The sequence below is a fragment of the Dermacentor albipictus genome, chromosome 3 (assembly GCF_038994185.2).
Source record: "Dermacentor albipictus isolate Rhodes 1998 colony chromosome 3, USDA_Dalb.pri_finalv2, whole genome shotgun sequence".
NCBI classification, from domain to species: domain Eukaryota; kingdom Metazoa; phylum Arthropoda; class Arachnida; order Ixodida; family Ixodidae; genus Dermacentor; species Dermacentor albipictus.
This window is the reverse complement of record NC_091823.1, coordinates 48,808,815-48,833,059: the sequence shown is the minus strand read 5'-3', so window position 1 is coordinate 48,833,059 and position 24,245 is coordinate 48,808,815. Positions and strand designations below refer to the sequence as shown.

The following is a 24,245-nucleotide window of genomic DNA, read 5'->3' as shown; positions in this document are numbered from 1 at the left end:
CCTGCTTACTGGTCCCGTCTACGGTACTCCGCAGACGTTGGAACTGGCAATAATTCCGTTGTACGCGCCCAACGCGTTATCCATTAAAAATGATCGCGCAAGGGACTGAGAGTAAGTTGCCGGCCGGTGGCAAAATTAAATTAACAAAAATTTTGCGCGCCACTTTCTCGTCACTTCTGGTACTTATCGTCGTTTACGCGAAGCTTGTTTAACCATGGGCAAGTTTTTGTTGGTTATAAAAGCTTCGCATTAATAATAGTAAATGGGAGCACAGTAAATTAACAGTGGTAATCATAAAAACAACCAACCTTAGCACTCAACTTGAGCACGTGGACGTGAACTACTCTCGCTCGTAGACGAACGTTTATTTGGCCGTTGTGCTTACTTACAAGCAGTCTCTAGTGCCATCACGACGTTATTGCATTAATGCAAACGTAGAGCCCGTTGAATGGTAACTAGCTGCAAAATTTGTCGCAGATGCTTTCTGCATTGTACTGAGCCTTTATCTTTATTTTTGGCTATTACTCAAAAGAGCGTTAGCTAAGAAGCCGTAGTGCAAGTTGTGCCCCTTACCCTCCGCGCTTAGACCATTTGTCTGTCTGTCCGCCCGTCTGTATCTCTCTTTGTATGTGTGTGTGCGCGCGAGCTGGGCTGGCTGCCTTGTCTCTCGCCTTTCTATTTCGGTCGTTTCCAGTATACGGCTCAGCTTTCGTCTCCCCCTAGTTAGCCAGCGGCTGCTGACCACCACTAGTTTCCCAGCGAACCCGTATAGCTTGGGGCGTTTAAGGCTGCAACCGCGCGGAAACTATTTCGGGCCTCCAACTTTTTCGTCGGGAAAGCAGCGCCGGCCAGTGGGCGCCGCGTTCAAATTACGCCCGAAAAGCGTTTATAGGCGCTTACGTCTCCTAGAAGGTCTCGCTCGTTTACCAGCTCAGCGCACAGCAGAAAGATGCACCATACTTGTCCTTTCACATGGGGCGTAATGGTACTCTAGCGTTGTGAAAACGTAGTTGGAGCGTATAAGGGAGGCCAAGATGCAGAGGACCGGCCGGCACTGGCGGTCTTGTTTATGCCTTCGTCTTCCTTGGCGCTGTAACCTCGTTTCGCAGTACTAGTAACAAGATAGCCCAGCTTTCAGCAACAGTAAGCGGTACTCCAGCTTTTTACGAGCCCTTTGCAGTGTGTGCCGTGCATCTAGACGTCGTACTGACGTTTTGGTCAGTTGGTGTTTCTTCATCCCGAGTAACACAGCGCAAACGAAGAACGAAAGCAGCAACGGGACAGGCTGCTGGATCGGCGCCTGTCCCTTTGCTTCGTTCTTTCTATTCAACGTCTCTGTTTGCGCTGTGCTACTTACGATGTAGATCGTTCGTCCGTAACCAGAATTCGCCTTGAGAGCTCTTTCTCCTCGAGAGCTGCCTGTGTCATATTTTCTGGTGACAGACCATCGGAGAGGCAGATGGCGACAGTGCTTGTGTGCTCGGCCGAAACGGGAGGCTGGCTACCGACAGCGAACTCTCGGTTGTATGATAATTGACTTTGAAAGAGAAAATGCACTTCTTTCTGCGCTTGTGTGAGTTTTGCTCGAGAGTTACCCCGTCCGCGTATCGTTTGGAATGTGGTACATATAGCATAGACTGCGACGTGTGGAAGACAGCTGTACCATTCTCACCGCTCTTAACATTTAGAGAGACAGCGAATTCGCGGTGCGCGTTGATGCGCAAATTCAGTAACGCCGGTAGACGAGGGCCCGTACACACAAAACGTTCTTAGGCTAAAAGCGTTCGTGCCAGCCAGTATCGATGTCGGACACATTTTTTTTGGCCAAGGCGATCAGCCAATGCAAAACAGCACTTACGAACTGAACGCTTTGTGAATTCTACCCGAGTTTATTAGAGGAAGTGTCACTTCCGTGGCCATTCACGAAGGGCCCCGTGAAGTACCTCGCATTCGTCTGTTGTCTGCGGGGCGCGCGCGTGCAGACGAAACGCCTTGCCGCGCGCGTCGCCATCCGGCGGCGCAACCGCGAAGCCTTCGTGGTGTCGCGGGGCGGGTAAGGGGGAGTGTTGTTGTCCTGCCTCCTGCTACGGGAGCCGGGGCGCTTGTGTGACGGCTGCTGCGTTGTGTGCGTGGCTTCAAAAGGGACAAGGTCTCTCGACGTCGGCCCGGAATGCGCCGACCGGCGGGAGGTCGCCCGGAATGTCGGCGCGGCGTGCGACGGCGCACGTATACACAAGCCGCGCGGGAGAGCGCGCCCCGCTTTGGGTCGGTCGCCGCTGGGCATGCTGGCGGCGTTGCGTGGCGGAGGCGGACTTCGCGATCTTAGTGGACCGGGTGAAAAACGAGCGACAACCGTATTCTTCCTCTGTCTTGGGGCCGCCGATTCGAGATGGGATCCGATCGTGGCTTCCGGCGCGTTCTTATCGCAATGATGGCCGACATTTTGAACGTCCGTTGCCGTCCCGGGTTCGTTGATGTCTCTGGTCAGATGACTTCTTCCTCCGGGGCGAGTTAAGCTCGCGAAAAGGCGCTGCGCGTCGGTTGGCTAAACAGTCTTGTGTGACACGGCGAAGTAATACAGCGCGTGCGAGTGTGCGCCCGTTGCCTCTAGTCGCGCTCTTCAAGCGGCGGAGCCAGGCCTAGGCGAGCCGACGCGCCCGGCATCTGGCCATGCCTTTCGCATGCGCTGGCGCCTTTGCCAACAAAGCGCGCGACCTCGCTGGCTCCGGTCTGTCGGGCGCGTGTCCGGTGAGTAGTAGTAGTAGTGGTGGTGGTGAGTGGTCTCCCGTACATATGGCAGCGCCGTGCCACGCACTCTGCACCGCTACCCTCGCGTCCTCGGTTTGACGGTGACGTGTCCGTAAAAGCCGCCGCGGCGCCGTGAGCGCGCGGGCATCATCGCGTGCGGCCCCGTTTAGCGGTGGGCGCGCGCTGGCTCTCGGCGGCTGGGAAAACACGACGTGCGGCCCACGCGGCCCGTTGACTCAGCCGCCGCCGCCGAGGTCGGCCCAGTCAGCTGGCGGACCGGCTTCCGCATTCCGGCCGTTTCTCAATGAACGTCGGCGGCCGCCGCGCCGGGCATCGCGCCGCCATGACTCGCTGGCCCCGTTGGTGCCTGAATGAAGCGGCGCCCTTCCCGGGTGACGTGAGCGCGCGCGCGCGCCGTGAGTGACGCGCGAGCTCACGGTGCCAGCTTGTTTGATGCCAGAACGAGTTGGACCGGCGCGTGGGCCGCGGAGGAAGGGGGCGGGGAGAGGACAGGTTGCGGCGCGCCGCATCTTCGTTTCACTGCCTCCGCGTAGAGCTGTGCAATACAGCGCTCGGTGGTCGAGAGTGCTGGCCTGGACTCCGGCTATACTACTGCCTCTCACGCGACCGCGTTTTTTCGAACACACCCTCGTTTTTTTCCCCCGTGACTCCCGCAGCAGCGAGGCGTGTTTCGGTTACGTCGCATCGATCCGCTTCGGCCTGTTATCCTTCCGCCGTCGCGCGGCTGCTTGGTCACCCACTGGTTAATGAGACCCTTGCGCTGTTCTGGTTTCCGTTTCACGTCTGCGCGCCGTCGACAGCTCCAGTGAGCTGACGTTACGCACGCCTCTTGCTCGTGGGTACAGACGGGGGCGGGCCGGTCCACCCGGGCAGCTGCGGGGGTGCGCCGCGGTCAGACGGCGCCGGACTCGCTGTGGTTGCCGTTCTTCGTTCGACCACACCGCGGTCATTCTCGAATGTGGAGTGTCATCGAATCCGTGCGACGCCTTCGCTTCACCCACGACTCCGGCGTCTCCCGTGTAGCGGCGACGATTGTACTCGGGAAGTCCGGGTGTACTGGAAGGGCTCGGCGCTCGCTGGGGATCGGTGCGCCGCGTGGGCCAGCGCGCTTCGAGAAGAGAGGCGGCGGGTCGAGGAGGTTGGCGGTGGACCCGCGGAGGCCGACACCTCTTCATCTGGATCCGGGGTTCCCAAATACGCGCCGTCTAGACGAGGGGTTTTCTCGGGCGCCCGCGCACCGAGAAACGGCGCTAAATTTAGCCGCAAAGCACTAAGTAGCTAAGGCCGCCCCGAACACTGCGGCCGGCCGTGGGCGTCTCACTCTGGTCGCCGAGGAGGAGGCGCCGGCGTGGCTTTGTCGCGGCCAAATTTAGCCGGCCCCCGCTCCATCCGCGGACGCCCTCGTCTCGTTAGCCAGCTGGCGTTGGATGGCGATGGAAGGAGCGAGGCTTTGATTAAGGTCGCTCCCCTTGCGTGCTCGCTCTCCTAGGACGCGCCAGGGCCTTGCGCCCTCCCCTCTCCGCACACACACGTGCACGCAGACTTACCCTGCTCACTGCCTGCTAAATTGTCCTCGTCAGATCTTCGTTATGGCCTCAACGATGGGTCGTTGTACTGAAGTGCCAAGTCGCTGTAGAAATGTTATGCGATAGCGGCCATAATGAAATGTAGTTACTGACTAAACCCGTCTGGTGGATTGCTCGTTCGTTTTCTCTATCACTTTGCTAATTGCACTGTCCATGTATGTGACTGTGAGCAAGGTCACGGTGGAAACGGAACGACTATAGTTGCTGAGCCGCAACACGAATGGATTACCCATATCGACTGCACAACTGCAGTCGTTCCGTTTCTATATACCATTACACTTGAGTGCGGAACCGCAGCCGATCAATTTATTCATTTATTTGAAATTTCCTTACAGGCCTCGTATGAGGCATTGGGTAAGGGGGGCGACACAGAAAAACTAAGAGTACATATAAGGGATATATATATATATATATATATATATATATATATATATATATATATATATATATATATATATATATATATATATATATATATATATATATATAACATAATGTACGTACATGAATAATAGACAGTATGAGAATGTATACGTAACATTTTATACAAACATTAAAGCCTTGCATAAAAATAATAGGAGATGGTAATGTACATGTTAGAGAAAAGACAAAAGATGCAGTTCTTTCACCAAACAACGTGCAAAAGTGGCCGCTCCAATGTTATGCAATCGTACAAGAATGATATGCAAAGTAATGAACTCATAAACAACGCATATAACTGGAAAACAACAGACATCATGCATTGTTTTGAAGTTAGGCAGTGGGGCATGAACTTATGAGTTGGCGGAATTTTATCACGATTTGTTTCGGAGACGATGAAATCGGGAAGGGCGTTCCATAACCGAGTGGCATGAGGAAGCGCCGACCACTTGAATGCGTAAGTGTTACCGTATCTGAAGCTGAGGTGATTATGTAATCTGCGTGATGTGCAACGTGCAACTTCGAGCCTTAAAGATTTTCTAGCTGCATGAACGTACTTGTAATGATGAGTAACGTCGAGTACTTAAGGGCGGAAGTGATATTTCAAGTTTTATTTGTGAGATGATTGAATTGTAGGTATAGTTACGTGGAATAAGCCTCTAGCGCCCATACTTTTAACTGCTAATAAGCTGATTAGGTTGTTCTGATAGGGCGACCAGATTACAGAGGCAAATTCGAGTCGGGGGCGAACAAACGACTGATAAGCTTGCTTGCGGATATTGGAGGGCGAATTACGTGGGTTTCGGCGTAAGTACGCCAGTGATTTCGAAGCATTAGCACATACAGTAGCAACGTGATTGGTCCAGGAAATGCTTGGTGTGAGATTATGCCTAACTACTTGTATGAAGTAGCTGGAATAATTGGATTATTATTTATGTGATACGGGAAATTAGAGATTGAGTGTTTACGAGTGAAAGACTTTACTTCGCACTTGCATGAATTTAGAGTCATTAACCAAGTGTCGTACCAATCCAAAATAAGCTGGAAGTCGTTTTGAAGAAGGAGACGGTCATCGGCGCTGGTTAGAGGGCGGTAAATAATGTAGTCGTCTGCGAGCATTCGCTCTCGAGATGGTAAGTTATCGGGAAGATCTTTAATGTATATTATGTATAATGTGTAACCGTGTTGAGGTGAACGTCAGTGAGGGCAAATTTCGGACTACTGACGCGGCGTTAGCATGTCGCACGTTCATTTGTATAGGTGTTCTCGAGTTGCTGAGGACAGCGGTCGAAATTGATCAAAACACAGCCTTAGTCCATACTTGGTGCTTCGTCCGTATCTGCGTTTCCCATGGACAGCCTGTGAATTCCAGCGGAAGATTTTACGGCGCCACGTTCAGAGTGTGCATTTTAAAAATGCACGACTATGCGCGCTCACCTGAGACAACCGTCCGTGACGGTGGTCCCATGCTGTTGCGTTTATTGCTTATTCTAGAAAAAGAAAAGACTGCCATTAAGCCAGAATCTGGATTTGGCTCGGGGACTGGCCATTCTTGGTTGCAGTGACACCGACGCCATCAGCGGTGACGCAGCCGCTGGCTTCATATCGCCAGCAAGCTGTCTGAGAGAGAGAATACCGTCAAAGCTTGCGGGGCTCACTTTTCTCTTACGCGAGCAGTGCCGTTTAACCCCTCTATGTACCGAGCCGAGAGACTACGCGCCACGGAAGCAGGAAAGTATGAGCCACTATGGAAAAGAAAAGGAAGAAACTCCGCACAGTTTCAGGCGGGGAGGCTAATTGTGACTGCAAACGACGTCTCTCGTCAGTATCTGATTGTGCAAGTTTCCTCTGTGAAGAAAGGAAGAGCTGCTTGGGAGCAAGCGAGTTGTAGTCTCCACAAACATGGACATCGCGTATTAGTCGCTGCAGCAGTGGTAACAAAGCAGCACTTAGCCTGAGCTAGTATACATTGAGGGAGGGGCCTCTTGTGGCCAGCCTAAGTGCACGGAGCCCGTACCCCTGTTCGATTACTCTCGAGCGCAGTTCCAATCTTCTGTAACGTGATGGCCAGACACGACACCTCGCAGAAGCTACGCACAGCAGCCGCCGTTCGTGCGCTCTACGCGAGGGTGACGCACACTGTGCATCATTCAGCGTTGAACCAACGAACAAATGCTGAAAGTGATACTGCAGCGAAGACGCGCTCGAAGGGGTACTTAAAGTCTGTCTCTACAGGGCGAGTGGGACGCTCTTTCCGGTTTGTGGAGTGCAGGGGTTTGGATTCTTGTATGGCGGGGCGTTCCCGGCCGGGTTCCAGCGGTTTTCAGCCGCGTGTCGCGCGTCCTCGGCAGCTGAGCTGAGGCGCCGGCCGGGTTTAGCTTAGCGCGGCGTGACGCGTCAGCCATGTGCCCTACGCAGTAGCTGCCGGCGCTGGCCTGTCGCCTCCGCCTCCCAACGCGCCGCCGCCGACTGCGTCACCGGCGACGGCGGGACGGCGGCTCAGCTGACGGAACATATGGCGTCGTTCGCTGCCGGCCTGGGCGGCTGATTGTTTCTCTCTTTCTTTTTTCTCTCTTTCCCCCTGCCGCCCTCGGCAGGCTGCCGTTACGCTACGTTCTTTCTCTCTCCCTCGCTCCGCTGTTCGCAATTTTCTCTTTCTCTCCCTTCGGTCTCTGCTGCGAAGAGAGAGGGAGAGAGAGAGAGCGGCGCCGTCGCCGCTACGCCCCGCAAGCGCCCGCGAGGCCACCGCGTCTGTGCGCTGGCGTCCCTTCCTCGCGTTCGCCGCGCGCGGTGGGCTTCGCCGCGACGCGCGCGAATGCGAAGCGCGCCGGCAATGCGCGCCCGCGTTTTGCGCCCGCCCGGTTTTGCAGCACCGCGCCGTCGCCGACTGGGGGCCAGACGTTGTCACACTACACCGGTGGCGGTGGTGGAGTGTGTTTTCGTCCGTTGGCCCTGAAGTGCCGGGCGTTCTTTTCGCCTGGCTTGCTGTGCTCGCGAAGCCTTGGGTGGCTTCGCTTCTCTGGCACTCGCGTTTGTGCTTTTTGCGAACGGCGGCATCCGCGCCGCCGTTTAGTTTGGCACGGGCGGCTTCTGTTCGCGGTTTATCTACGGGCAGGCGTGTCCGCACTCCGACGAAACTCGCGAGAACTATCGTAATTGGTAGTGGAGGGGAATAATTGGAGGTCCCGCTTTCATTTACCAGCAGCTGCTGGATGTGGTTACCGGTGATTCATCCTTGGCCGGCGTCCTTCTTGGCTCTTTTCCGCATTCCAGGGCCGCAACGTGCAGTTTCTCCTTTCCTTACGCGCTTCTTGGAACGTTGTGGAATGCTCTCTGCATCTCATCTTGTGTGCTCCGCAGATATTGCGCCCGGGCCTTTGCGTATTTCAAGCATAACCGTAATGTCGGTTACGAACGGAAAATATACCCGATTACTGGTGAATTCGGTTTTGTATCATCTGATGGCTTTCGCCGTTGAATTGAAACGAACTGCGCATTTTTTTTTTTAGACTTTTCTCACGCGCACGTTCTCAGGGCAATAATATTTGCACTGAGAACGTCCGCTTGCATCTGTGTCTGAGAATATTTGCTATAGTCTTAAACGCGTACTTTTGCAAGTGCGCTATTAGGGCAAAGTTGCGGAAAGTCCTGTCACGGGATCTCACCTGCTGTCCGTGGGCTTTATGTAAGCACCGGGACTGTTTTCTTCATCTTCTCGGTGTTATTCTTTTTTGGAAGCGGGTGCCTGCTTGCATTAACGGCAAACTCTGGCTCGTGGTGTCCTCTGAAGCAAGTAACAGCTGTCTGACTGCACTCCTACGCAGAACGGCTTGTACTACGCTCTGCCGACGAGCACTGTTTGCACGCCTCATGTGGCCACGTGCTCCATCCAGGCGGAACGAGTGCGCTCTGCTTAGTTTGGGGCTTGTCGGCATGGGAAGCTGGGGCCGCTCGGGTTCTCGCTGCCGCCGGAGCCCACTGGCGTGGTTGACGGTTAGACCACATGCGCTCCAGGCCGACTACTGGATCGTAACTGCGTGTGCTGCCGTCTCTGTGGTTGATGCCGTCCGTCAGCCGGTGGGTTCGGTTGAGTGTTCCGACAGGACTCGCGGATCGTACGCTTCATATGCAGGGTGTTTCAGCGAACGCTTTCAAAATTTTCTTCAAACAATTTTCCTGTGGCAGATTCAAGTCCATGAGCGGGTCTAGTCGAAGAGGCGTACGTGCACAAATAATTGAAATGCATAATCGACCACCAAGTAGCGAAAATTCACAAATTAAGTTCTTAATTATTTTATGGTACATATTACAATTCACAAGTTCTAGCCGGTGAGACCGCAAGACATGTCCACTTGAAGATAATTGTGTGGATGACACCATTTACGACATATCCGCCGTCAAACTTGCGGTAGAAATGCACTGTCGTTCCACTTACTTTCTTAACGAAACGTCGTTTTATGCTTTGAAGTATAAAAGTAACTGGAACGCTCGTGGATTTATTCGCAAAGTTCGGGAATTAATATCTCGAAACAGGTGTCGTACTTAGAATTCGTTGAACTCCCCGACTAAAATTTGTCAATTGCAATCCATGCCACGAGATAAATAGTAAAAAATAGTGAATTATTGTTAATTAGTCGATTATTCATTTCGTTTTTCGTGCAAGTAATGTCCGCCTCTTCGCGTAGAGCAGCTCCGCGGACTAGAATTGCGTTATCTGCCACAGGAAACTTTATAAATATGTTTGAGAGTGTTCACTGAAGCACAGGCCTGAACCGATAATCGCTGCACGACGAAACTCGGAAACACACCTCGCTCAGTCACCGACCTCAGCCGATTCCATGCTGTTTAAGTAATCGCAAGGAAGTGATGCGTTGTTCAGGCCGACTGTGGGCGCTGCTACGCCGATAGTCCCTTGACATTCGCAGAACTGTTTGTGATTTGGACGCTGTCCCCTTTTTCCTTTCTTCCTCGTCCTCTTTTTTTATTCGGCGTTTGTTCACTTGTGATACCATGGCCTGCATAGCACGGTCGCAGCTGTTTCTGCCTGGAAATCTAGTTAACGTTGCAGATGCCCCTAACGCTAGCGATGAGCCAGGTCGTTTGCCCTCCCATATCTTCGCATTGCTCTGTTCTGCTTGCTCTCTTGCGTACTTTTTCTTTTTTCGCTGACTCTATCCGAACGTCTGCTGGTTGGCCGACGGAAGCGTTATGGTAAGCGGGAAGTTGTACACCAGTGCAGCAATCGCTTAGAGGCGCGATACCTCTTGTGTGCGCGCCGGTGCCCGTTGAGGCGGCGGAGAGAGAGTGCTCCCTTTGATCTAGCGCTGCTGCTGCTGCTGGGTGCGGCGGAGATGGTTCCTCGCCTCGGGAAGCAAGCGGTGATAAGCTCGCGGCCGAAGAACTCCGCGCCTGTCTTCTCGGCCTGCTCTAGCTTGCAAATTCTTCCAGTGGAAGAATAACCTGCGGCTTGGTTATCTGCGCTCTCTTCATTCTTGGTGGTGAGCGAACCCGAAGGCGCAGTTGCGATTCGCTAGATTGCAGTCGTTGCAAGCGCAGGCTGAAATGCGTTTTGCGAAAACAATGAAACGCGAGTATTATGACCTGGGCTGCTTGTTCAGTGCGAACTAAGTGCCGCTGGCCACCTTCTGATTCGGATCTCACGCGTATAGGAGTGTCGTCATTGGTGCTTCCCTTTATTATATGTGGCAGGGGGAAGCAATCCATTCTTGCCTCGCTTGTGCTCATGTGGGCGCCCAATACAGAAAGAAAACAAGAAAAAAAAAGAATGCCTCGGACCGTTAAACGGTCGGCCGCGTCTGAGCAAACGCGGCACCGGAATCGGAACTCATGACGGCGTCTAACCACCGCGGCCACTTTTTAACAGATGGGGCGTGACGACAAAGGCGCCCCTGCTCGTTTCTTCATTTCTTTTTTCACGCTCTTAAGCCGCTCAGGGTTCTCGCTCCTGTCGTGCCGTGCAGCCACGGAAGACGGGGAGGCAAGGGGGATTCCGCGCAGAGGGGCGAGCCTGCGGCAGCAAGCAGGCCGCCGCCAGTTGTGCGCAGCCAGGAAGGAAGGAAGGAGGGAGGTAGGGCAGGCTCTTTGCATATCTCGAACCGGTTGTGCGCGCTACGCCTCGTGGAACGCGCGAGCGCGTGCGTGACCATTGGTTTTTCTTGCCGCTTCCCCCCCCCCCCCCGCCTCCTCTCGCCGGCGTTGGCATGTGTCCGCGGAAGCGGCTTCGGCAGGGCCTACTCTTCAACGACGCCGGGAGCACGCGCGCGCGCTCGTGTGTTTGTGCGGAGATTCTTTGGCCGGGGCCGGCGGGGAGTCGTCCAGTCGTCGTCTTCTTCGGAGAGGAATGCCGCGCGCGCTCTTTTCGGATCGCCGCCGCCGCCGCCCTAGCGCGGGAAGTAGCCGCGCGCGTGTGTGTGTACACGCGGTAGAGAGGGGGATGGCGTTGAGGGGCGGGGGGGGGGGGCACTATATCCCTCCGGAAACCGGTCCCCCGGCTTCTTGGATGTCCTCTCCCTCTCCGTCTTCTTGGGGGGGGAGGGGGGACGCCGAAAAAATGCTGCACCACCGCGAGGCAAAAACCGAGTGTCGGCAGTGCTGGCGGCCCCCGTTCCCACGCCATCGTCTCGCGCTGGTGTTTGGAGGGGGGAGGGGGGGGGGGCTCTCGTGGAATTCGGCCCCGTCGCGCTGTCTGGTCGGCCGCAGCTCCCCCTGCCCGAACGCTGCTGGCTCTCTTCTCAATGGAGAGCCGCTGCCCGTCCGGATTCGGCGCCGCCGCTGCGCGACCACGAGTCGCGATTTTGGGCTTCTGTGTGGGGCGGGGCGCTGCAGCGGTCGTGGAGGTAGCCGCTGCTCGACGCGCGTGCCTTCTCCACGCCGTCAACCGGGGGTGTCATCGCGTGTCTGTCGCCGTCGCTTTGCGAGTTGATGACTTTCCTTCTTCGGTGTTTCCTCGGTATATTCACCCAGAATGCGTTTCGCAATAGCTTGGTAGTGCGCTCACAAATAATACTTCATTACGACAGTCTCCTTTTTTACATACTTGTCCTTTTGGCTATGTAAACTCAAACGAAAATCGCCGACTAGTCGGTCCACTTCTGACCTATCGATTTCTGAACGGGCTACTTGCAGAAAGTCTAGATGTTAGAAGAATATATATATAGGGAGAGAGAGAGTTAATAGAATGGTGAAGGTGTACTACAAGCAGCGTGGCGCGTTCTGACGCTCGAGGCTATGCACACGGACGCTGCGACGCAGAGCAACACACCTCGCATGCATACGCAATGATTTCGTAGCGCACCGCCATGGGATTTGCAGTCGAGATGCGTAACCTGACCGGAACCTAATCTTACTCAACGGAACAGTCGCCGTCTTGGCGGAAAGTGCCACGAGAAACGCGGGTTTATAATTTATGAGTGTACTTTACCTTTGTAAGTTTTCTTAACTGCCCTGCTAACTGGCTGTGAGAGCGTGAGCACTTGCACTGCAGCAGCTGCGAGGTACGTTAAGTGTACTACTATTCAGTGAGTTGTGTACTAACAGTCGTATTGTTCTTATTCTTTAAATTTCGAGGCACAGGGGAGGGGGCCTCTGGTTAAACGTTTCATATCGGCTTATGTTACTACCCTCTAATGATTAATTTCCCGAAACCTTGTCCATGGTGCTGAAAGCATGTGATAGCTAGCCCATGGTTATAAGAGTCAAGTGATTACGCGTAGCTTTGCAATGGCACCGAAATGAATACCACATACCTCGAGACCTGTCTTGCGCTGCCACCTTTTCGGCGAGTTTGCTTGCATTTCGCAAAAATTCTGCCGTAGTGTCTCGACTCGCTTCCCTCTGACATATCAGTACGGCGGTCATCTTTTGTTCTTTCTTTTTTTCCCAGTTTTGTGCGTCCTTTTTGTCCGCTCGTCGGTAGTACTCTGTTTACTTTCACGATAACCCTGGGCGTGGGAACATTCCACATGTAAGAGATCCTAATCCATCCCCGCCATGATGACCCGGGTTGACCCGGAACGCTGCCCCGCGGACCGCCCGAGGGGGTTGTGCGCGAAAATCATCAAGGAGTGAGGAAGAAAATGCTGTAGCGTTGCGCGCGACGACGTTCGCGGAAAGGTCGACGCCGCGGCGGCCTTGACTTTTGGGGCGGTCCGCGGAAGCGCGCGACAACGTCTCGCGCGACAACTTCCCCGTTTGCGCGAGGCGCTGGTCCCCTCTGCCCGCGCGCGAAGAGGCCGTGGCGCTTCGCTCCCTCCCCCACCTCGTTTGGTCGCTGTGCTGGCGCGCTGAGGAACGGGCAGCGAACGCTGTGGAATGCGGCGGAACCGCGGCCAATATTTCGACACTACTACGAAGACCGGCGGCGGGGCGATAAAGCGATTCTGGAACGCAGTTACCGCATTTCCCGCCTTCCCTTCTCTTGCTTTTTCCTCTCTCACTGCCGCTACTGTGCGCTGTGTGGAAGGGACAGAGGGCAGCCTTCGTCGCCCAGATTTCCGTCCGCCCGGCGCGCCCGACGGGGCCGCTGCGCCATCTGTCGACTACGAACGTAATCATCCACGAGTCGACGCTCCGAGTGCGGTCGACTCGAGGGGGGCCGTTGGCCCGTCCTTGCCGATGCGTTGTTGCTCTGCGTTTGAACGAGTCGACGTGCTTTGCAGCCGGTTCTTCCTGGAGCAGAGCGAACATTGCACCGCAGCAGACGCCTCCCGTTTGGACGCTGCGTGTCTCTCTGTCCGCGCGCACGGAGGCCACGCGCTCCATCCACGTATCTTAACTGCGTCGGAACAAAACTGCCGTTTACGTCCCCGCTTATAACAGCTTTTGGACGTGACCGATTCCTCTTAACCCGCGCTGACTATCAGCTTTTTCTCGAACATGTCGGCGGTGAGGGAAGGGAGAGGAGTGCAGGGTGACGTGCGTACATTGTCTTCGCTTTACGCTCGTCGGCCCAGACAGGTGGTGCTGAGCCGTGCTCACATAAGGGCTGCTAACATAGCGCCAACTCTCCCCTTTCCTCTCAGAACCACTACATATCAGGCAGCCCGACCCGCGAGTGGCGGCCACACCTCGGCCGAGCTGCATTCCGGAGGCGTCGTCGCTATCGCGCGGGCTCCGATTAACCGTACGCTGCCAGCCAAGCCTGGTAGCCTCAACCTCCTCCTCAACCTTTCTTTCGTCCGTGTGCTCTTTGCGCAGTCGGCGTCTTCCAGGAAGTGGGAACCGGCGCGGCAGCTTCTATGTTGTACCACCACTGGTAGCCCGAAGTATTCGCTTGCGTAAACAAGGGGGTGGGAGGCGGGGTGGTCCTTACTTAACCACGCAGCCGCTTGAACCCCTGCCTTCTCGCGCGGCGTCCCCTCCTACTTTTGAGGGCATGCTGAGTGAGCGTCCCTGTAGTTTGTGCGTGTGCTTTCCTGGTGCCCTGGAGCGGGCTCTTAAAGGAATGGGTGTGTATGAAAGAGCCGCGTAGAGGGAAGCTGATTCAGTCTTACCCGTTGAACGCGTGCTGGGATGATGTTGCCCCTCTCTGTGTAATCGCGAAGTGCTTGGCAGGCGTTCTGACGTTTGCTCTCCCCTCTTTTTGCCACCGCTTTCGGTAATAATCACCTGGAGGCGTCTCGCGCGCAGCCCCACTCCACGCATGCTGTTCTGCCAAGATTCGACTCTGCAGCCGGAGTCAAAGTGATCCCGTGTCGAACAGGCTCTACCGTACGCATAATTTCCAGCTAAAAATGCACTCCGCACACAAACACGAAGTACAGCTGCACGTAATCACGGTTTCTCCGGAAGTCGGTTTGCAATATGCGCCACAAACGGTTTGAACCCACCACCTCCCAGCTTCGAAGGAAGCGCTGGGAAGTGGAAAAAGCCGCGCGAGAGGCTGCGGTATTTGTCTCGACATTATGATTGCGACTGCCTGTGTTTAGAGTTGTTCGCATTATTTCACAGAGCGCTCTCCGAAAGCGTGCGCGTTGCTTTTCAGAAAAGCCGTCGAAGCGTTGAAGCCCATAGCCGTGTTCGCGTCGCGTGCGAGCATTTTACGCGCGGATGAGTTCACGCGAGAGGCCCGGCCGGCCGTTGTAAATAAAGCCCCTGCATCTACGCGCCGCGTAGATGCAGGGGCTTTAGTTGTAAAGGACGTTTCAAAGTGCTGCGTTGCTGGTGTTCCCCGGCTACACAGCCGCCGCTGTAAAATATTATGCAGGCTCATTACTCGTTCGTTTGTTCGTGTAACACAGGCTTATTTTCGCGGGTCGCTGCGCAACGTCTCTCTCTCTCTCCCTTCTAGGTCCTCTCGTCTCCTCCCTTCGTTTTCGCTAATTTGAGCGCCGGCGCGCGCAGTTGACCATGAGAGCACATGTTCACCCGAGCAGCTGCGGTGTGTAGTATAGGGTCCTTGCTGCTCGCCCAGGAGGGCTCGAAAGCGGTAGCGCTTGTAGCGCTATATGGCCGGCCGTCTTTAGTTTTCGCCACTGTGCGCCTTCACGCAGAAAAAAGAGCATTCGCTTTCTTCTTTTTCTCTCGGCGTCGCCAGGTTCCAATCTTCCACTGTGTTGAGGAAAAAAAAAAAAAAAAACTTCTTTTCGTGCGTCTGGTCGATGATAGAGGGCTGTGAATTAGCGTGCGCGATCGCCTTGTGCCTCACGCATGCTGATTGCATCTGCCTACTATGGATGCGCTGTTAAAGAAATTCGCTATTAAATAATTGATGTCAGTTTTCCGTCTCACACTTGCCTCTGCGTTATGAGAGGCGTCCTAGTGGAGAACTCGATATTAATTTTGAAAACTTGGGCACAGTCTTACGTAGGCTGTGAGCTGTAGCGCCCGTCGAAGTACATGGACGCTACCTCTCTCTCTCTCTCTTCTTCCGCCAGCCATTGCGCCGTCACAATCGCGACCGGAAGCCGAGCTTTGAGGCCCTCCTAACCAGCAGTTGAACACCCCAGCCGCTGCATCGCCACAATGGCGGTTGTACACGTTTGCCTATCGAGCGCGCTGATAAGTCGCCAAGGTTTTGCGTGTACAAAGAATTACTGCAGTGGTAAAAGAGCTCTGCGCGGCGAATTTAAGCCAGCACGTCGAAAGCACAACAATGTTCCTTCCGTCGTGTGTGCCGCCGAGCGGCGTTGTTCAGAGAACTGCGGCAGCAAGCGTGCGCGGGCCCTCGCAGGTCGATGGCGTGTTCGCCGGTTACGGGGGCGAGTAAAGAAAGCAAGGGTGCGCGGCTGTCGTGATCGACCGGTGCTACCCGAAATGGCACACGAGGGCCGGAAGAGAGAGACGCGAAGAGGGCGCTAGGCCGTGCGCGTTTGTGTGTGTGGGCTCGTGGACACAAGGAGCGACCTGAAACGCGGGATTTCCCCGCGACGGGTGCGGCCAAGACGCTGCGCGATAAACACAGCACGCCCGATCAGGGTGACGAAAGGCCGCGGGGTTTTCAATACTAAGTATTGCGCTACTTAGATAAGATACTAGTCTAGAAAGTAGTCTTGGACCGCGGATGCCGGCCCTTTGTTATAGAAATTTTGTTTTATTTCTGTTCACCTTTTGTTGACTTCGATAGGCTTTCTATAGAGATAAAGCCGCTGATAGATTTCTCAAACGTTCCATACGAAGTGCCACGAAATAATCAGGCGCTTTATTTCTTCCTTACCTCTCTCTCTCTCTCTCTCTCTCTCTCGCTCGCTCGCTCGCTCGCTCTCCACTGGTGTTTATCGCCGTTACAGAAACCTTTATCGATCTATGCGTCCTATGTAACCGTCGTGCTGCGCATTCATTTTTTTATTGCCTTTCCTGATGCGGCCGTAATTCCCGCAGTATTGTACAAGCAAATACATTAATTAGCGCACGTACGGGGTTCTTAACAATTAACACACATCGCGCGTTCTTCGGAGTCCCGAGACGCGGTCCCTGATGCCGTGTTGCGGCTGGCAGGCTGGGCAGCTAGCTCGGAGCGAGCGGGCGCGTCACTCGGCTGCTGTCGACGGCATCCGCTTCGAATCGAGGCATCCGGTCGAGCGGCTGCCGACGACTCCCACGCCCCACTTCCGTTCGACGCCGCCGTCGACACCTCGTTCGGACCGCGCTCGCACTCGGACGAGGAAGGGAGGTGGAAGCCCCCACCCCCCTTGGCGCGAAGAGCCGCATATGGGACCGCATCTCGCACTGCCCGTCGCACTTCCCAAGCCGGAGAAGGGCGTTCGAGGCAATCAAACGCTTCTTCGTGCACTCACAAAGTCGTCGCCTGCGCTGTTTTGCCAAAACGAACGTAAAAAAAACTAACCCGGCTCGGAACCCATGTGTAGGAATAGGTGTGCACTTCCTTACTACAATAACCAATCTGGTAACAGGTTGTGAATGCTATGGTGTAAATCTAAGGTTCATAAAAAAAAGAAGCCCACCTACAACTTTACATTGTTGTAACTGTCGAATTTTCCATTGCCAATACAGTAAACTGCATGTAGCTCGAAATATTTCTTTTTCTATATTTTAACTGCAACTTTCTTTTCTTCTTTGCATGCCCACAGAAGTCCTGAACACTTCTTTATTTTTTTCTCTCTTTTGTGCTGTATCTGTGCAGGCTGCCATACTACAGCACACTGCTGAGTACATCTACCAGCTGGAGCAGGAGAAAACGCGCCTGCTGTCACAGAACAGCCAACTGAAGCGCCTCCTCAACTGCCAGATGAGCCAAGACAGTGACGGCTCCTCTTCAGATTCGCCCCTGCCCAAGCGCAAGAAAGGAGACAACAGTAAGCATTGCTGCATATTTTCATCCTCTCTTCCCTGCATCTTTCTCTCTCTCTCTTTCTTAATTTTTTGGTACGTCTGTGGAATCGAAACACTCATTCCTGCTGGGGTACAAATGGAGAGACATATTCGAAAAACCACCAATAAATTCACTATATTGTTCCAGAGCACAGGAGAGTACAGTAGTTTCTAACCTTAATGCCACTGGCTACCTTTTCACTGATTGCACTCCTTGCTATGTAACAATGGTCTAGCATCAAAGAAGAACAGATGTCTAAACTCTTGTTGAGAATGCCTGGCTTGGCAAAAGTTAGGGTAATATTGCATGTATTTTAAGCATGTCAGTCAGGCTATTGTGAGCATTTTTCATCATTGCCAGTATACTAGTGTGATTGCTCGTTTCAGAGCCTTGGTAATGCACTATGCACGGACGTGCCATTAGGAAAGGGGCATCTAAGTGGTGCTCCAAACAGTGACAAGTTCAGAAGTATTTCTTGGAACATCACTTGCTGATGTGTGCCAAACAGTGTTCATGCCCAAGGGGTTGTTGCATGGTACTGTTTTAACACGACTGCGGAAATTGAGAACAGTCAATGGTCCAAAATACATATGGAGCATGCCCTTTGATATTCGACCATCGTGTATTTACTTATATTTGACTCATCCAGTCCTGACATTAATTGTTTTATGGCATTCTTTTTGTTGCAGTGGATGATGAGGGAATCGCTGGCATGAGCCCACAAGACACAGAGACAAAGGAAGACGTCCTGCGTGAGCTTGTAGACCTCAGAGTGCAGCTTGAACGTGAGAGAAGGCTGCGGATGATCCTAGAGGACCAGGCACGTGGAATGGAAGCGCAAGCCTACACTGAGCGGATCAGGGAGGCACCTGCTGCAGCACCTCATCACAAGGTCAAAACAGAGGTAATTACTATTTTTGGCTGTGTACAGTGTTTCGACAACAAAGTATTTGATGCTTTACTTGAGTCGGCAGTGTCACCAGGCATAGTCGAAATGGTATAATAAAGATTGGCAGCTGTATGATTGTGGTAGAAATTCTATTCATTTTGTAGTAAAGCACTTTCACTTCATTCACTTTTCAATGCATGATTGCCTGTTTTCACTCGGGAGGAAACATATGAGGGTTGGCTGCCCTCCCCACTCCTATCATCGCCCCACATTAGAGTGTTTCCGTTTTCTGCTGTTCTCCTGCTGAGCTTTCCTGCTCTCTGTGTTTCCGTTTTGCTGCAAGCACCATTCCTCAGTGCCTTAGCCACTTCAGTCCCAAGGGCAGTTTGTACGAAACTTTTTAATTTGGCACTTCTAAACACAAGTAAGCACAGAAAAAATAACTTGATCTCGAACAAAGAAGAGAAGTAACGAAAGAGTACAATCTCCTGAAGCGGGAAATTTAAATTTTGAGTAGATAAACACATTTGTTTGCTGACTAGACGCGCTCAAGCTTCTGTCCCAATTCGGGGGCGCAGGGACTAAGTAGGATTGCGAGCAAAGCACCAACCCCTCTTCGTTAAACAGATGTTCCATCTTGGGCTTTGCTCTTGAGCCTTGGCATTTTCTAGTGTGTCTTTCTCAGATGGGCTTTGTGTTACTCCACACATCGTTCGATCTTCACTGCAGCATCTATTTCAGCATCCTCATTTCCACCACATAAAACTTTCAATGTTCTGCTCACTGATGGATCAACACTCAAAACTTTGCCTCGTCTCTTTTCGAACTTCTCAGGAAGTCGCCGAAGCAACAAACGCTGCTGTGGTGGTGGCCCAGCCTCCCCTGGAGCAGCAGGTGCTGGCGACATCGCAGTTCTCTCCGGCACCAGCGCCTGTCGCCTTGCCAGCAGGCAGTGCCAGCCCGCCAAGGGTGCACCCTCAGCCGCCGGAGCCCCTGCCCAGCCCCGCAGCCGACCTGCCCCAGGACCTGAGTACACACTCCATGCAGCCCGCAGCTCCTGCTGCAGTGGCAGTGACTCCCACTGTGGCCACGCGGGAAGAGGCTGTGGTGCCACCGCTTCAGTCCTCTCCGTGCACGTCGCCATACCATGCCAGCACGTCCCGCCAAAACTTGGAAACCATCGTGGAGGCCATTCGGCATCTCGAAGGGGACCACCTGTTTCGTGACGATGAACCCCGCAGCGCCACCCCCGAGCAGTTGAGCACCCCAGAGGCCAATGCTGGCAGCATGCTACGCAGCAGCTTAAACGTCCTGGTGGTCCACGAGCCTGCGCTGCGTCAGCAGGTGATCCAGTGTGGCACGGCAACGCGTCGGCCCGGGGTCATTGTGGCCAACCACTCTTAACGGCTGTCTCCCCGTGGAGGCCACTTTCTCCCGGGGGTGGGGGGAGCCCGGTTCACCCTCTCTCGCTCTTCTGCGCTATTGCTTGGCCGCAACAAAAAACAAATCTGGAGGGTACACACCCACACACAATACAAAGTGCCACTAGTGGAGGTGAACACACATGCACACAAGAAGATACATGCCGACAGGGACACACATATACGTATACCAAACCACAGCGTTCTTCACTTGTTTGACACTGCGTGGGCAGGGTAACGGACATGCCGAGACACTTCTGGGAAAGTGCATTCCAGGTTATGGGGACAAAAACTCGTAAAACTTTTGTCAGGCAGTGCTCTCACTGCCTCATGGTTCATTTTACTTAGTTTGAACACCATTTTACACAACTTGCTCTTTTGCTATCTCTGGACAGAAACAGCGGGATTTTTGTGCGTGTCCTAATTTTTCTCCCCACATTTGCTTGATTCTTTGTTACCTACCCTTTGCCATAACAATGAAGCATGCCACAATGGCTGTTTACAATTATCTAGTGGCCAGTGGTAAAAACGGCCATGTTGTCATGCCAGAAGTTCGAAGTTAGCTCACTACCTCGACATGAAATTCGGTTACCCCTGCAGGGTTGGTTCTCAGTGCACCTAATATGTTTCATTATGCTGTCATTGTTCAGTGGGATAAGCCTGGTCTGTCAATGTACAACTCTTGTTCAACGTCTAAGGACATTTTGTCAGCTAACGCAAGCAGTGTACATAAGTTTGCATTGAACCTTTCTTTCTTCTCTTTGGCTCTGCACTGATCAGCCCTGTAAAAGCTTCACCAGGGTCCTTGTGACATTGATTGTGTAAGCCGTACTGTGCTCCCAATGTCTTCTAAAGAGCAGATTAGAGAGTATACCATGTCTACTTGGACACACATTGGGATTCGTGATCTGATGAAAGCAGTAGGAGGAGATGGGGAGAAAAAAAAAAGAAGGTAGAGTGACGAGCCGGCAATGGAAGACGGCGATAGCAGAAGCACAGCGGAATGGTGGATCATGCTTCCGTTTAGTCTGTAATATATGGGGCGGGGAAAGATTCTCGGGGGCTGTACAGTGTAAGAAATCGTGCAAGTCTAGTGCAATGGTCTGCGGGTGGTTCCTTTGGGGGGAGAGAGAGAGAGAGAAGGAGGAGGAGTTAAATTTTTCACACGAAGCAGTTTTTGCAGTATACAAAGATTATATATATATATAAATATTATATGGCACACTTATCTGTACACACCAGACCATGCAAGCTGGCTGCAAGCATGCCTCACTCATTGTCTCATAGGGAAAAGCAGTTACTTGTCCGATGACTTTTATTGCTGAGTTTGTCCTGTCTGCATCGGCACACTGATGTGTTTTGTGTGAAGTGTTCATATGTTGGTGACAGCGACAGAGCAAAAATATTCTCGCAGTTGTGTTGTTTCTCTGTGCTCCTTCTCTCGTGGCATATTCATGGTTGGCACTGTGCATAGCTCATACTTTTACCTCTTCCAAGGAATAAAGATTGGTGTGTGTCCTTTGTCCTCTCAAAAAAAACCTCATGATCGAAATGTGTTTGTGAGAAGCTATATTTGTAGTGGTGTGCGTGTGTGCCATCTGCTGTTATATTTAAGACATGTCATATACATCTTTTTTTAATTATTATTATTATTATTATTATTACTCGTTTCAAGTACATATGTGGCTTTTTTTTTTCCACCAGTCCTCCTTTTCTTTCTTTTTTTTTCTCTCTTTTTAAGTCTTTGTCCCCATGTATGAATCTCAGCAGACATCATCCCTGTAAGGTAGCACTCATCTATCATTAAGCTCCATTTCTTGATGATGCATTTGCACTCATTGTCACAAACATGCGCACCTACATAAACACGGACACAACAATCACACTTGGACATGCCATCTGAATGACACAACACACTATCATGACACCTCCATTTGGTGGGGATGGCCACTATGAGAGAGCCTGTGAATTTTACGGGTAACGCATTTTTTTCCCCCTCTTTTTTCTTCGTTTTTCTCCTTTGCCTTTGCTTCAAAGCTGAGATTTTTACCTCAATGCAAATCTAGGGCGGCAGCGGCTGCTTTCAGATAGTGTTAAGATTTATTATAGGAAACAGCATTGTGTTCTTATTGATGTGTCATATCTATGTTTATTTCAAAAGGCTTTTCATAGCATCCTCTGCCATTATGTAATGTTTATGTAGAGTTGCGTTGGCCGAGCAACACTGTGCAGTCTTATGTTCCGAGGTAATTCTTTCCACTCGCGGCATTACACGCTTGTATGGCTTCATTCTTTTTTGTGCATTTTGAGACCTTTATTTTTATCTTTTGAGCGAGAGTTTATTTTCTTTTGCCATGTGTGCATGTGTAGATGAGAGAGACAGTTATAACCAGGTGGGTATAACATTCACAACATTCACTCATGTCACAGATGTGTACACCCATCCTAATTTATATCTCATGTCACCAGCTGCCACGCCACACATGGCCATTGCCCGCCAGAGCGAGCGTCGTCAGTTGGTGTTGGGTCTGCGCGGCGCCAGAGTCCTCTGTGCATTGTTCATTATTACCACACATAGGCAACATTTGCAGCATCTAAGTTGAGGCGGTGAGAGAGTGAAAGAGTTTTTTATACGCGAGGGGTGGAGGGCGAAGGCTATAGAAAAAGATTTGTATACACATTTCTTTTTTTCCTCTCTTTCTGTGAGTCTCTAGGACCACCTTGTTTATTAAATACCAGGTTTATAGAGGGAGCTGTAGCTACCATGCCAAGTGTTTGTTATGGTGAATTCCACCTGTCAGCTTGGAGAAGGTGCTTTATTAGGCTCACATTTTGCAGACCCAATTCTGCCAGTCAAAAACATAACGCTCCACAATGGATTACTGCTGAAGTTGCCATGCGCAGCTGGCAGGATGTGGCATACTCCAGAACTTCCTGGTTGAATTAAATGCCCTGTTGGAGTGAGATCAAGCTATCAACTCGCAGTGCAAGTTGATTCCAAACAACCAGATGAAAATGCAAACTGGCTACGATTCAACTAATGGAAAACAAGTTCTACCTATAGCAGAGCAAGTTACAAAAAAAAAAATAAAAAATTTCCCCAGGTTGATTAGTGGAATTCACCCTTAGTTTATATGCGCTCTTCTCTCCCCTCATGTTGTTGCTTAGGTCTTCTGTCTGAGCTTTGTTCTGTGTTCTCTTTTTGCCATCTTCGCCATCGATTGTAAATTCATAGTTGTCTTTGTTTTCGTCTTTTTATTTCTTGAAGTGCTTGTCTTATCAGACAAATGTGTGTTTTTTTACTGTTATTTTTCTCTTTGCTATTGTGTTAAGGCATTGGAAATGAGAACCATTTGTACATATGTTCACCGGCTCCTGTTTTCGACTTGTTTTGTTTGCTGTTCCCATTTGCCATCTTTTGTATCTCTTTGTATGGGTGCATGTGTTACTTTTCACGTGTGCTAGTGAAGGTTTTGCTGTGAGTTTCTGTGGGAGGGCCCATAATTTTTAATTTGGTTGCTGTACCTTATGGATGATGTGAAAATGTTAAATCTACTTTTTATTGTTCACCTCCTTTTGAATTGCATCAGCTTTACCATAGTGTCCATAATTGGTGTTCACGGAAGGCCAGTGTCCAATGTCCAACATTTAATTGTGAATCGTAGATTCTTTTTTTTCTTATGCCATCTGTGTCAAAAGATCTTGTGAACCTTTCTGTTATAAATTATTTGCTTCGTTATGTTTTTTTTGTGGTTCATTGATCAGTGGAAATGTTGAAAATGTTTTACAAAAGCTTGTGTTCAGCTTCGTTGGGTCTGCTAAAGTCTGGGCCCCAACCAAATGTTACGTCTCAAATCATGTCTCCAAGTGTCGTTCCTAGCTTTTTGTGTAATAAATGTTTGTCAGTACTGATATCATGTCCTGTATCTGTCACTGGCAAAGCATCACTAGAGTTATCTACTCTGCAATGCTTTGCATGGTCCCACACAAACTTGTTCCTTCTTAGCGGAATACAACACGTTTAAGCATTCTGCCACCATGCTGATGCACACAGATGCACTCCTTTTGGCTACACAGAAGTTTAAAATAAAATAAATGCAAATGACATGCCACAGAAAGGAGAGAGAGAGAGAATAACCTTATTGAATCAGGGAAAGGGGGATAGGGGATTAGGAGCTTGATGGGGTTGGCGCCCCAAGTCCAGGGCTCCACTGGCTTCTGCCGCTAGCCGAACGTGACCAAGAAGAGCCTTCTGCAACTTCGGGTCTGAGCTGGCGAGTTGTGCCTCTCATTGCGCCAGTGTGTTGGTTAGATTATACCTGAGTAGACATTTAAATTAGGCGGTCTATTGGCATCCCCATGAGATGTGG

The 24,245-nt window shown here is 51.8% G+C and overlaps 1 protein-coding gene across 2 annotated transcripts in view; it reads left to right on the top strand.

The window, feature by feature from the left end:
* Positions 1 to 23,787, top strand: part of crp (transcription factor cropped) — a 69,364-nt gene extending 45,577 nt beyond the window's left edge. For both annotated transcript variants that reach the window (XM_065426886.2, XM_065426887.2), the window contains exons 3-5: positions 17,377 to 17,548; positions 18,255 to 18,469; positions 19,289 to 23,787. In XM_065426886.2, coding sequence (XP_065282958.1) covers positions 17,377 to 17,548; positions 18,255 to 18,469; positions 19,289 to 19,858 — 957 coding nt within the window. In that variant the 3' untranslated portion in view covers positions 19,859 to 23,787. The remainder of the gene's footprint in view (positions 1 to 17,376; positions 17,549 to 18,254; positions 18,470 to 19,288) is intronic.
* The last annotated feature ends 458 nt before the right edge of the window (positions 23,788 to 24,245 follow it).